This window comes from Monoraphidium neglectum (assembly GCF_000611645.1).
Source record: "Monoraphidium neglectum strain SAG 48.87 unplaced genomic scaffold scaffold00032, whole genome shotgun sequence".
Taxonomy (NCBI): domain Eukaryota; kingdom Viridiplantae; phylum Chlorophyta; class Chlorophyceae; order Sphaeropleales; family Selenastraceae; genus Monoraphidium; species Monoraphidium neglectum.
Genome location: NW_014013596.1, coordinates 1,053 through 13,771, shown reverse-complemented (window position 1 = coordinate 13,771; position 12,719 = coordinate 1,053). Strand labels below are relative to the sequence as shown.

The following is a 12,719-nucleotide window of genomic DNA, read 5'->3' as shown; positions in this document are numbered from 1 at the left end:
GTGCTAAGGAAGCGGCGCCTGCGGCGTGAGCGTGCAGGTTGCGCGTGGCGGTTGGCCTGTTTGATTGCTGTTTGCAGTTGCATTCTTGACTACTGTAGATCGCACTCGTATGCGCCGCGCTTTACAATTTTGAGGGATGAAATTTTGGTGAGAGTCTGCTAGTGAGTGCCCGGCGTGCTGACAAACTCAATGGCTCGATCACGACCGACCAATTGTGAGCGAAAACGACAAACTTGACGCAATGACATTGTAAGCTGCCGAGCCAAAGTTGGCGTGGTGTCACGGGGTGGTGGCAGTGGCGGGTGAATTGATGGGATGACAGGCAGCCACACTGGTGGCCGCGAGCAGTCACCAGCAAACCCAGTACTGGGCCAGGCTAAGTGCGAGCTTTTGCAGGATGATTGGGTTGGGCAAATGCCAGGCGTCAAAAGTCGCAACAGTGCGATTTTCAACAAGATATGTAGTATACACAACGCTTCAATTCCTGTGACAAGTCACAGACACGCTCCGCGAATACGCAGCTTTGGCTGCCCGGTCTGCGCGGCGCCGCATGTAGCCGCGCAGAGTCCATCCTCAAATTGCACACTCGCAGCCAGCCCTTCCCCCCATGTGAAGCATAACATTGTAAGAGCATCTTGTCATTGAAGACACATAACATTTAGGAATGTCACGTCAGCGCCTCATCCGCTGCGCACCCCAGCCCCAGCCCCCCGCTCGGCTGCGTCCAGCGTCGCCCCCTCATCGCCCCGGCTGCCAGTTCGGATGAAAGATAACCCCGGCACCGCCTCAGCGGCAATGGGGCTTCCACCCCTCACCGCGAGCACGGCCGCAGGGGCCGCTGACAACGATGCGCCCGTGGACGTGTTGCTTGATTTTGCTTTCAGCCCGTCTCCACTCTCATCCCGCCGCCACATGCTGCCGCACCCCGCCGCGCGCCGCACCAGCCGCTGAACCCAGCCGTTGTGCACCTCCTCCTTGCCCCCCGCCCCCCCGGCCGCACCCGCCCCCGACTCTCCCGCCGCGATCACCTCCGCCGCCGTCGGCCGCCGCCGCCGGCTCGGCGGCGGCGTCGGGAACTGGCGCCCGCCGACGGCCGACGCGACCGCAAACGCGCCGTAAACGACCAGCAGCGCGCCGATCAAGAACAGGATCGCGCGCAGTCCGGGGCCGCCAGACTGCAGCTGGTAGAGGGCGTTGGCGACCATGCTGCTCTCATGAGAGACGGTGTCATCATCGACGCCGCCCGCATCCTTCAGAAACAGCGCCGCCATCGACACGAAGGCGCCCGCGCGGCCTTTTTGGGGGGGGGGGGGCAGAATGATGGGGGGCAAGTGCGAGGGCGCACATCGGCCGAGCGGAGAGGGGCGCGCGTCGAAATGGCTTTGCAGGTACGCGTGTTGGGTCCGATGCAGGGCGCGTGCAGCGCCTCGCCGACCATCCTGGCAGCCTAGCACGTGTGTTTGATGGGCGGGTGACATCGCAGCGCCAGCAGCGAGGCCAGCGTCAGCAGCGGGCGCTGACCAGGGTGCGTCGGCTGATAGAGGACGGCCGCGGCGCCAACCCACCTGCAAACCCAATGTGGCCGAGGGTGAACACCGCCGTCATCACGACGCGGCCAGCGCGGCTGGTGGGCTGCTGGTAATCGCGGTGCCACTTGCGAGAGAACACTCCTGTGCGGGGAGGGGACGCGAAGGGGGACGGCTTGGCTCAGCCCTCTGATCGCGTCTCCTGGGGCTGTGAGAATGGGCGGCTGGTCGGGCGGCCCCGCTGGCAGCCGGCAACAGCACTGTCCTTCACCACTGGCCCCAGGGGCGGACCCCGTGGAAGGCAACAGCGCCCGGCCTGGTCGGCGTCGCCAGTGCCAACGCGACGCGTCAAAATGGCCGCAGAGCATCGAAATACGACGAGGGTCCCCCGGGCGTCAGTTCCCTGCAAGCCCACGGCTGCCGGCGCGGGGCCCGCAAAGTATAGTTGTAGGAAGGGCATGAGATGTCCCCAGAAAGCATCCCTTTGAGATATTCGCTCTCACGCACCTTGGAGCTGGATGATGGTGGCTATGAGGAACGCGATGCCCACAAACCCGAGGCCGACGCGCCCCGCAGTGCTGAACCGCCAAGACCCGGGCCAGCCCTCCCCGCGCTTCGCGTTGGCCTGCTCCAGCCTGCCAGCCGCCTCTTCACCGTCATTGGAAGACGCCTGGGATCGGTCACCGGCGGACAATGGCGGCGTCACCGCGGGTGACAAGTGGCGTTGCACACGGGCTGATGAGCGCGTCGAAGAGGGATCGGCCAAACACAGCAAGCAGCTCTTGCATATCACAAGGGCACTCCGCCCATGCATGACCGCCAACACAATGCTCATGAGCAACTTCCAGGCAGGCATATCACGCAGAGTCCCTGTTCAATGCGGCGCTGTCGCGGTTGCCAGCAGGCAGGGGTGCAGCACAGGCGCCTCACCACAATGTGCATGGCGCTGATAAGAAACGCCATGTATGAACCTGGTGACCCACAGCGGAGGGCACGGGGCGGGGGGAGGTTGAGCACGTTCAGGGGGGCTGCCCACTCAAGAGGGCGCAATAGGGCGCGCTGCACGCCGGCACCAGCGTTGCGTGTGGGCAAGCTCATACCTGCAACTTGCACTGACCTGGTCGCCCCGCCCCGCGGGTCGCGAGACAGCGCTGGAAGGTATGAACCTTCCGGACAGCCGTCGCAAGCGGCGGAATGCAAGCAACAGCCAGAGCATGTGGCAAGGGTCTCATAAGACAGGACTGCGTCGGCACGCGTGCTTGAGCATGCATGGCTGCCTGGAAGCTCCCGCTGCTGCACCATCAGCGCGGTCGACTCACAATACACAAGGCCTGATACCATGGGGCTGATGCGGAACTTGAAAAAGTTCCTGCAGATAAGTCAGCCAGCGGAAGCCTGTGAAAGCTTGGCATCAGGCCATGAAAAAGTGGTCTGCCACGAGAGTTGCCTGCGTGGCATATACGGCTGCTGCTGCCGCAAGCATGCCCACGCACAGCGCACCGCACTCCTGCCGGTTGACTCCCGCTCTCGCCCCCAATTCATGACACCCGCGCACGCACACACGCCGGCATGCATGCTGCTGGAAGGGCCCGCATGCGTGCACGCCCGCTCCGTGCGCCGCACACAGGCGCCACCATCCAACCAGCAGCAGCTGTTGTTGACACGACAGTCAAAACCAGTGTCGGCACATCAAGCGGTCCCGCTCACTTGGCGCTGCTGAATTCGGCGTCATAGCCCTGCCCGGCGATGGCCTCTGTGAAGCGCCAGCCGATGTACAGCAGCAGCAGCGCCGCCATCGCTAGCAGCAGCCCCAGGCCGACGGTGCTGGGCCCGCTGCGGCCAAGCAGCACAAACGCCCCCTGCCGCGGCACGCGAGCAGGAGACGGCGCCGCAACAGTGCGAGCTTTGAATTTCAATGCGCCGCGCTGCTTGTCAGCCGATGTGGGCAGGTGGGGATCCCAATTAGTAGCAAAGGGGACGGGGCCGGGCGGGGCGCGGCAAGCTTGTGCAGCTGCTGCTGCCGCGCACCTCTGGGGACGTCGAGGCCGGCCGCGGGGTGCCTATGTTGATCGCCGAGTCGCATGCCAGGCCTCCTATGATTGCATATAGCGTGCCCTTGCCCGCCCATCCCGCGCGCCCGAACACGACGAGCGCTCTGAGTTTGCAGCCTTGCGTGACCTGGCGTGGGTGTGCGAGTCGCAGACGCGCTGAGCGCAGGAGCGCTGCGCAGCGCTGCATGAGTGCTGGAAATACAATGTCGTGTGAAGCTCGACAAATTTCGCATCGGAGAACTTCAAGGCGGTCAAACCGCAATAAATACCGAGGACTAGATCACGATGACTCGCAAATCCGAGAGTCCAAAAGACAGAAGCAATGAACCTGAGGCCGTATCCACGGCGTATTGCCTGCCTTTGTTGGCTTAAACCGCACACATTCGCGTTTTATCATGTCCACAACCACCATAACCGCCGCAGAGGACGCGCCCGTGCGCTCCTCTGCTGCGATCGCGGCGGGAGAGCAGCAGCCATGGGATTGGCACTGGCGCAATATCAAGTAGGATGCATTGAGACCCAAAATCAGGGCTCATGACGATCCCTGTCGTCAGGCATTCCCTCAGGGGCGCATGCGGCCGCGTACCGCGCCCATGGGCCGCCCCGCGCCCGCCCACTCAGCGCGCCCGCATTCCCACCCCGCCGCGCCCGCGCCCGCGCCGCTGCTCACGCCTCCACCCAGGTGGTCCCTCGTCCTCCGCGCCCAGCACTGGGGCGTGATCTTCCTCATCGTCATTGCCGCGGCCGTGTCGGGCGGCGCGCACTACACGCTGCAGCACAACCCCCGCATCCGCCCGGCCCTGGCGTACGACGCGACCATCTCATACCCCACGGTGGAACAGGTGGCGGTGCCGGACTCCCAGGCCGCCCTGTGGCCGTGGCTCGCGTTCCTGGTGTCCCTGTTTGTCACAGAGGGCCTCCTGTTCCGCGGCCGCCACAGCGCCACCACGGCCATGGCGGCCTTCCTGCATTTCGGGGTGGCCTGCTTCGCCAACTTCCTCATCATCGTCGCGGTGTCCGAGGCAAGCGTTTGGGCCCGTCACCCTTTTCTTGCGGATCAATGGCGCGGCCGCCGTAGAAGGACTCGGGCGACATGCTGTGCAATCGAAGCACAGCACAAACGCGCTGTTTAAGACGCCCAGCGGTTTCGCTGCACATCAGTTGATTGCATGCAGCCAATCGCGACACCTCAAGCAGTGTCCGCTGCACTCCCGCGCACTTGACACCTGCCCGGATGTCAAATCCGCGCAGGTGACTAAGCCGTGGGCGGGGCGGCTGCGCCCCGACTTCTTGGACCGCTGCCGGCCAGTGGACCTGGGGGGCTCGCAGCCGGGCGGGGGCGGGAACTTCACACGGTCAGTGGGGACCATCAACCTCTTCCAGGTGGTGAGTAATCGGGCTTGCCAGGTCACTGAGTGAGCGCAGGGGTGCCTTTTGCCGTTGCACTGCAGCAGGCGTGCGTGATATTGCGGGAGCTAGCCCGCCGCTACCAAAGCTGCTGTGGGGCCGGGGGGGCCGGCACACGGCTGCTTGCTGCTTGCCTTGTGCAGTGGAAGTGACGAGGGCCCACCATGTGCCTGCTTTGTTTGTTGCTGCTGAGCTTGTGGGGCCCCGTGGGCAATAAAGCGGGGCCCAAGCAAGGCACTCCCAACGCACGCCGCCCGATGCCGTTGCGCAACGCAGTCGTCCCAGTGCACCAGCACAAACTATGAAGCCATCAACGATGGACGGCTCAGGCGAGCTGGGCGAGCAGGGTGCACTTTCTGACTGATGTGCCAGAGGGTGCTGTCTCGTCCCGCCACGCGGCAGCCTCTGACAGGCTGGAGCGCAGCCGTGTTTCCTCCTGCGTATTGCTCACTTTTGCTTGGAACGGTCGTCCCTTTTCAAAGACCAGCAAGTCAGCTCGTGCTGCTGCACCACAGACGCTCTCCCGCCGGGCAAGCACTCACTTGACCCTTCCACTCCCGATCGACTCCCCTTTGCCGCCCGTGCGCCCTCATGCCCATTCGCTCCTGTGCAGCTTCCCCTCTGGTCACGCCTGCAATACGATGTCGGTGGCTTGGTTCTCAGGCCTGTATAGCGTGAGCGGCCCATGCAGAGCAGCGTGCGCACGTGTACGTGTGTGTGTGTGTTTGTGTGTGTGCGTGTGCGTGTGCGTGTGCGTGTGCGTGTGCGTGTGTGTGTGTGTGTGTGTGTGTGTGTGTGTTGTGAGGGCTTTGTGACCATGCGCGCGTCGACGTAGGAGGGGGCGCAGGGGTCTGCCAAACAGCGGCCGTTGTTTGAAGTCTAAAAACTGCCCGTTGTGAGGGGCAAACCCTTCTCAATGTCCGCGCCGCACTGCATGCAACTGCCGGCGCTGCGTCGGTGGGGCCACAACTTCCCGCCTCACACCTCATCACGGGCCCTCGTCCCAGACACCGATCCCTGCTATCCATGCTTTCCCCCCCACACACGACACGTCTACACACATACATCCACACACCCATACACACGCGTCCAGATCTGGTCCCTGCACATCCGGGAGGGCAGCCCCGTCCTGGCTCACCACGTGCGCTCGATCAGCGGCGAACACAGGGGCCGCTGGCTGGGGCGCGCCCTGCGGGAGGTGCTGATAGCGCTGGCCAACGCTTGGATCCTCTTCTCACTCTTGATAGGGTGCGCGTCGGTGGGGGCACCCTCATGCTTCATCTGTGGGCGCGTATGGGGGTTAGTGGAGGCGTAACAAGGGAGCCGGCCGGACCGCAGCTGCTGGCCTGCTGTGCGGCGGCAGTCGCTGGTTGCAGCTGCTGGAGGCGGCGAGCTGCAGCAGGTCGATTGTGGATTTGAAGCAGAGGCATAGCGTTGTTGTTTTATACGGAGGGATGTCTCTCGGATATTTTTCTGCTGACATGGCCCTTGCTCTGCACCCTCCACTGCTGCCATCGCCCGCGCCGCTGCTGGCGCGCAGGTGGTTCATCGGCATCAGCAGGTGCGTGGCTGGCCGCTGCTTCCGTACGGGCAGACCCGCAGCACTACCTAGCTTTTGCATGGCACAGGGGCACCATCACTTGAACCATCAAATGCCCATGCGTTCAAGGACTGGCACCAGATCTCGTGGCGCCAGGCGCTTGCCAGATTGCCTTGATCCCTTCACCTCGTCCGCAAACACTTGAGGGCCCACGTGCGCCCCTTTCCCCGCTGCCTGCATGAATTGTGTTCGACTTAATAAATCCCCCCTGATAACAGACCTGTGGCCCCCCCCTACACGTTCGGTACCGCATTTCCAGGCTGTGGGACAACCGCCACCACATCAGCGACATCCTGGGCGGCTTTCTCCTGTCGATGCTGCTGGGCACCTTCCAGGCTATCAAGGTGGGTGGCACGACGCCAATCATGGTGTCGGCAGTCAAATGGGTCGGTCAGGGGGCCGCTCGCGTAGGTGAGGACGTTGCAACACTCAAACAGGAGCGGTGCAATCGGCCTGCGCCTGGCCTGGGTTGGCTGGCGGGCCGTACACGTCGGAGCCGGACGCAGACGCGCGCCAAGGGCGCCGGCGGCCGCGCGCACAAAGGTGACGTCTCCTTTCAAGGGGATCTCGTGTGTCACCCGCCTGCCTGTGAACTGGACGCTTCACAAGCCAGTGTCGCATTGCTTTCATAATCAACCAACACACCAGGCGGTTGGCCAGTACGCCGTCATCAAGGCCCAGCTGGACGCTGCCAGCAAGGGCCAGCGCCGCCAATCCCCGCCCGCGCTGCCGGTCGCCGCGGCCGGCCCACGGAATGCTGCCGGGCCAGCGTCCCCCCCATTCAACGGCAACGGCCAGCTGGCGGGCGGCGGCGCGGGGCGCAACGGCGTCGGCGCCGGGATGCAGATGGGGCGGCTGCCTCAGGGCGGGCCCGCTGCGCCGCCTGCAGGCCCCTACTCCGCGTGACGCGCCGCAGGACGGTGTCACAGATCATCACGATTGGCGGCGGTGCCACCCATGCCCAGGCTTTTGAGTCACGGCCAGCTAGATCTTTGTACATGCACACACACCACCAGGCGCCACCCCTGCGCGGCCCCCTGGCGGCGCATGCTGCGTTGCACGCTGGTGGTTGCCAAGTAGGAGCCGGCCTTGGTTATTCTGTACTTGCAAATTGGGTATTCAATTGCGTGGGTCGAATTGATCCGACGAACTGCAGCTTCCCTCTCCTTGCGCATTCACTTGAGCGTGTTTTGAGTCATGCACCCTGTTACAGAACGACCAGCCGCGCCTGGCCCGAGCCCTCGCAGGCAAGGCAGACCTTGACCCCCAGCCCGCTGCAGCTGCGGCAGACCTGGCCCTGCCCCACCGCGCCCTCGCCTTGGCCAAAGATCTCGCTCATCTGCAGCCACCTGGGTTTCAGCGTTTGTATGAATGGGCGGGCAGGAGGGTGGTGAGGGGGCGCGCGGTCTGGTGTATGGATACATCCAGGGTTGGGGTAACAAGGGGAAAGCACCTGGTGCTTCAACGCACCAACCACACTGCACCAGGGCTGCGCGCCCGGCGTAGCCGCGACGCACGCTCGGCCAAACGCACGCACGCACGCACGCCCCTACACGCCCGCACCCAGCCGCACCCAGCAGCGCCCGCGCCCGCGGCCCGCGCGCCCCTCACCCCGCGGCCCATCTCTGGCGGTCCTTGAGGTTGTCAGAGTTCACCCAGAGCTGGGCCGTCGCGTCGCAGCTGGCCTGCATCAGCAGGAACGTGGCCTTCTTGCCCGCCTTGCGGACCTGGATGCAGCGGAAGTGGCGCCACCCCAGGGTTGTCTCCATGGCCGTCCACTTGGAGTCTGGTGGTTCGTGGTTTTGAGAAGAGGGAGTGTTTGCTTGTGTGTATGGACAGGATTTTTTGGAGTCAGGCTGGGTTGCATGCTCAGGGGGGCTCTGGGGAATTGAGGGTGTACTGGGAGGTTGCTGGTGTGTGGGCTGCAGGAAGGGAGGTTGACCAAGGGCCACCTCGGGCCGCAGGCCGCCAACGTATGGAACTGGGATGGAGAGAGCGGCGGTTGGTTTGATATGCACGTTGGCTGGTTTGAACGCAGGCACGAACGCAAGGCAAGCTGCATGGCGCTACCCCGGCAGCTGCCATAGTGCGGCTGCTGCTGCTGCTACTGCTGCTGCTGCATAGGCTTGACACCAACCCTTGCACGGTTGCTGTCAGGCAGTACCTGACCCCCCCCCCCGGCCTTACCTAACACACGGCCAAGGTCTACCCTGTTGTTCTTATGGTAGCCGCCACGCTTCAGCCGCCCCGTGCCCTGGCACTCCTTGCACGGCGCCCGTCCCGTGCCCTCGCAGGGCGGGCAGGCCGAGGGGTTGACGCGCATGCGGGGGGCGGCGGGCTGTGCAGCGGCGGCGGCAGCGGCATCGGCGGTGGCGGGGGCGGTGCCAGCGTTGACGGGCGGCTGCTGGGCTTGCGCCCGGTCCGCCGTCAGGGGATCTTGCTGCTGCTCTTGCTGCTCTTGCTGCTGCTGCGGGGGCGGCGGCGGGTGGTCCAGCTGGTGTGAAGACGCCCTGCTGCTGCCGGGCTGCGGGGAGCTGCCGGGTATCTGCACCTGCTCAAGCCCCACTTCTGCCGCTGCCGCGGCGTGCGCATCTGCGCGCGCTTCAAAAGAGCGGGCTGTGCATTGGCTGGCAAGCCTGTAGCCAAAGCGTGATGGCCACCGGGGTGCTGACACAGCGCCAGAGCTGCTGGGCGCTTGTGTGCTGGCCGCTTTGCGCGAGCGCGGTTGCAGTGAGCTGCCACTCCCAGGGCAGGCGAAAGCAGCACTCCACCCTCTACACATCAGCATGGTTTTCGCACAACGAGCTGGGGCTTTTCTCGTGATGAGACGTTTCACAGGCAGTGAAGACACCCGATCTAGGTACTAGGATACAAGATCACGGGATCTGCACGTGATCGGTGCCCTGTTCCATGTATGGATGCAACAAATGCATACGTCTCTACTCACGGTAAATCAAGCACGCAAACAAGTGACGTTCAAACGTTGTCACCCGGTTACCCAGCCATGCTTTCCACGTTAACATTTGCTCATTGTCGTCGCGGATTGCTTCAAATCTCTGTTTCGCACCTCTTGGTACCCTCCGCTGGCTCATAACATTATTTGCGTCGACCACTGCGCGTGTTGGGCTGCGAATAGCCGTAGGTTGCAAATTGTAAAACGTTGCTTATCAACATACGCGGGGTGGAAGCGGCAGGCATGCTTTGATTGAGCACGGGCCACGTCCTCGCAGCAGGCTGTCTAGCGCAGCATGCAGGCTCTCTTCGGCCAAGGTGCGCATATAAAGGAAAAATCTAAGCACATGCGTGCCGTGGCTCGCATCCAAACCGCGGCATCAAGGATTGTGTGGCCTACTTTGCGGCCGCCCGCCCTATCGGCGCATCTCTGCATTGATGGCCACGGCTCCTTTGCGTGTCAGCAATGCAGCTGCGCCTGACGCATGCCCACTTGCAATATAACCTTGGCTCCCGAGCAGATGCAGCACCAGGGCCAGCACGAGCAGCGGCGTATGCGGCCGCCCCAGATGATGACGAGCTGCGGCGCGCGGCCGACGGCCTCTTGTGGCGTGCCGCGCTCGGGGGCGCCGCGGCGCTGGTCATAGCGTTCGCCATGTGCACGGCCTGCTTCCCGCTGCTGCTGGCCGCCCCCATCGTATACGTGATCGGGGAGCTCGTCTTTGCGGCGCTCTACATCCAAAAGTACCAGATACTATCCTCCTCGGCGGTTGCTGCCCCCCAGCGCCCCCTTGACTACTGCCCCCTCGAATTCTTTGAAAAGGCGACAGAGCATTTGAAGCAGGTGCCCCGTGGCAGAAATGCATGCGCTGAGAGCATGCATGCATGGGCGCGGCGTGGGGATGGGGTGCAGCACCACTCATGAATGGGCCTCACGCTCCTGAGGGACGCTTGCGCGCTGTGGTGTTTGTTGTCCGTCAGGGCGCCCTGGGGACACAGTCGCCTCAACAGCTGTCGCAAGGGGCTGGTGTTGCGGTAGCAACGCAGCCATCGGTGGATTCGTGACGCCTCCTGTTGCCGCCAGCAGAGTCCCGCCACCCCGCCGCCAGGTGGCCCCTCGCCCCGCTGCTCCTCGCGCAGTTCAACTTGACGCGTGCGCCTGCCCCTTTGTCCCCCGGCCCCCCCTCAGTTTGAGGACGTGCGGGCGTTCCTTTCGCTCTGGTTCAGGGACGCCCCCTTCAGCGAGCTGCGGCGCGGCAACGTGGCCGAGCTGCTGGCCTACGCATTCTTCTACAAGACGGTAGGTGCGGTGACGTCATCGGGCGTCAGCGGGGGCGACGCGGCGCCCACCTGGCGGGCGCCTGCCTGCATCGCAAGCCCTGGGTACCAGGAATGGGGCTCGACGCGTCTTTGCAACGGGCTGAACGCACGCCGCAGCACGCGAGGCAGCAAGCGCGCTTCCAATTGCAGCGGCACCTGCCGCCGGCGCCGCCCGACTCGTACCCAGCCCCCAGCTCCTGGTGCGAGCCCTGCCTTGTGTCGGCCACCGCCCTGGCACCTCCCGCTGACGCTCGATCCAACTCCCTTGACGCCGCGGCCGCACCCGTCGCCGTCACCCCGCAAGGTGGATGACGTTGAGCGGGACGGGCAGGGGTGTGACCTGGAGGCCATGGTGGCGCGGCTGGAGGAGATCTGGCACCTCGAGATCGAGGAGGTGCGGAGACAGATGCGCTAGATCCTTGGATGTTGGGGTCGACGCTGCACTGGACCTCCCATGCTTGCACTCCTTGTTGGCGTCGGCGCCCCATTTGTGCCTCAACGGATGTGCTCATCCAAGGGATTGCTGCTTGCACATGGCATCGCGCCCGGCAGGGGCCGCGGGCGCCCCAGCGGCCGTCGCACGGGTGCAGCGGGGGTGCCTCGCCGACGTGCGACGTGGCGTCGAGGGACCGCGGCGCCAGCTCAGCGACAGCAGAAAGCGAGTGTTCTCCACCACCTTGCGCGGCACCTAACCAGTTGTTCACACACTTGACAGAAAATTCACTCACTTTATCATCCATCGATCACCGATGATGTCATCAATTGCAATCCCTCCAGGGCTACAACCCGTCCCTCAAGTTCATGGGGCACCTGTGGGAGCCCCTGACTCATATGTGGCGCCCCCTCGGCTTCTATCTGTCCATGGAAGCTGCCGCGCTGCTGCGCGACGCGTCCCTGCGCGCGATGGGGTTCCGCCGCGGCGACTGCATGGGGCTGACATACTACTCGCGGCCGGGGACGGCAGCCGCCGCCGGCACTGGCGCCAACGCGGCGGGCGCGGCCGCGGGCGGGGCGGGGGCCGGCGAGGGAGGCGGCGCGGAGGCGCGGCAGCAGCAGGGGGAGGAGGAGCAGGGGCAGGATGTTCCGCTGCTGCTGCTTCACGGCGTGGGGATGGGGCTGCTGCCCTACATCACATTTCTCGCCAACCTCGCCGCCACAGGTGGGTGGTGGTGCTAGGGGGTCTAGGGGACAAGATATGAGGGGGAGCCGCCTCGGCGCGTCTTGCCGCGGGCCGTCGTGGCGACCGTCTGGGCACGTGCCGACAGCTGACGGTGCCGCACGCCGCATGCTGCACCCCCTACCCCATCCGAGAATTCAGCAGAGTCCTCAACCCTCTAAACCCCAGCCGTGGGAGAGCGCTCAATCGCCCCATGCAACCCGTTTCCGATCGCCCCATGCAACCCCCTGCCCGACATGCCCTGCCCAGGCCGCCCCGTGATTGCTGTCGAGTTCAAGCACATCGCAATGAGGTGGTGCAACTGGATCCCCTCGGTGGACGAGACCGCCAGGGTGGGCGTTTGAGGTTTGGGGGACTGCTTAGGGGTGGGGGTGCGACGTCACAGTGACACATCGGGCCCGGCCCTATGGGAGGCGGTCGAACGGGCAGGGCAGCGGGACCGGTCCAGGACTAGGGGTGGACGGGAAGGGCCTCAGTGTCAACCGCCTGTGGACTCTCCTTGATGCGGTTTTCGCCATACAAGGTTTGGTTTGCGGTCAAAGGCTTGTTGACTTGGGTCCAGTCTGTCGGGGCGTGCCGTTTGTGGCGATCTCTTTCTCCCCAGTTCGGCGGGTTGATGTTGGGGTGGGTCGGCGCGGTGCATTCGTTGTGTCGTTCGTAACAGCGGCGGGGCAAGACACGCCCCT

General features: G+C 64.4%; 6 protein-coding genes across 6 annotated transcripts in view; 4 read left to right on the top strand and 2 right to left on the bottom strand.

The window, feature by feature from the left end:
* MNEG_0406 (hypothetical protein) overlaps nucleotides 1–140 on the top strand; it is a gene marked incomplete at both ends in the record, with an annotated part of 1,906 nt that extends 1,766 nt beyond the window's left edge. The window contains one exon of the mRNA XM_014051109.1: nucleotides 99–140. Within this exon, the coding sequence (XP_013906563.1) occupies nucleotides 99–140 (42 nt within the window). The remainder of the gene's footprint in view (nucleotides 1–98) is intronic.
* A 540-nt stretch (nucleotides 141–680) lies between these two features.
* Nucleotides 681–3,322, bottom strand: MNEG_0405 (hypothetical protein; the record flags this gene model as incomplete). Its single annotated transcript, XM_014051108.1, has 6 exons — nucleotides 681–1,294; nucleotides 1,566–1,670; nucleotides 2,034–2,196; nucleotides 2,457–2,497; nucleotides 2,846–2,895; nucleotides 3,234–3,322. The coding sequence occupies 6 exons, from the start codon at nucleotides 3,320–3,322 to the stop codon at nucleotides 681–683; spliced, it is 1,062 nt and encodes a 353-aa protein (XP_013906562.1).
* A 650-nt stretch (nucleotides 3,323–3,972) lies between these two features.
* MNEG_0404 (hypothetical protein) lies at nucleotides 3,973–5,136 on the top strand (the record flags this gene model as incomplete). Its single annotated transcript, XM_014051107.1, has 4 exons — nucleotides 3,973–4,079; nucleotides 4,260–4,605; nucleotides 4,829–4,963; nucleotides 5,128–5,136. 4 exons carry the CDS (start codon nucleotides 3,973–3,975, stop codon nucleotides 5,134–5,136), a joined length of 597 nt encoding a protein of 198 aa, XP_013906561.1.
* A 1,329-nt stretch (nucleotides 5,137–6,465) lies between these two features.
* Nucleotides 6,466–7,490, top strand: MNEG_0403 (hypothetical protein; the record flags this gene model as incomplete). The annotated part of the gene is made up of 3 exons (XM_014051106.1): nucleotides 6,466–6,545; nucleotides 6,844–6,928; nucleotides 7,233–7,490. 3 exons carry the CDS (start codon nucleotides 6,466–6,468, stop codon nucleotides 7,488–7,490), a joined length of 423 nt encoding a protein of 140 aa, XP_013906560.1.
* Nucleotides 7,491–7,791: 301 nt separating this feature from the next.
* MNEG_0402 (hypothetical protein) lies at nucleotides 7,792–8,353 on the bottom strand (the record flags this gene model as incomplete). The annotated part of the gene is made up of 2 exons (XM_014051105.1): nucleotides 7,792–7,933; nucleotides 8,196–8,353. The coding sequence occupies 2 exons, from the start codon at nucleotides 8,351–8,353 to the stop codon at nucleotides 7,792–7,794; spliced, it is 300 nt and encodes a 99-aa protein (XP_013906559.1).
* A 1,479-nt stretch (nucleotides 8,354–9,832) lies between these two features.
* On the top strand, nucleotides 9,833–12,377 carry MNEG_0401 (hypothetical protein; the record flags this gene model as incomplete). The annotated part of the gene is made up of 6 exons (XM_014051104.1): nucleotides 9,833–9,854; nucleotides 10,106–10,380; nucleotides 10,726–10,836; nucleotides 11,161–11,250; nucleotides 11,634–12,015; nucleotides 12,283–12,377. 6 exons carry the CDS (start codon nucleotides 9,833–9,835, stop codon nucleotides 12,375–12,377), a joined length of 975 nt encoding a protein of 324 aa, XP_013906558.1.
* Between the last annotated feature and the right edge of the window lie 342 nt (nucleotides 12,378–12,719).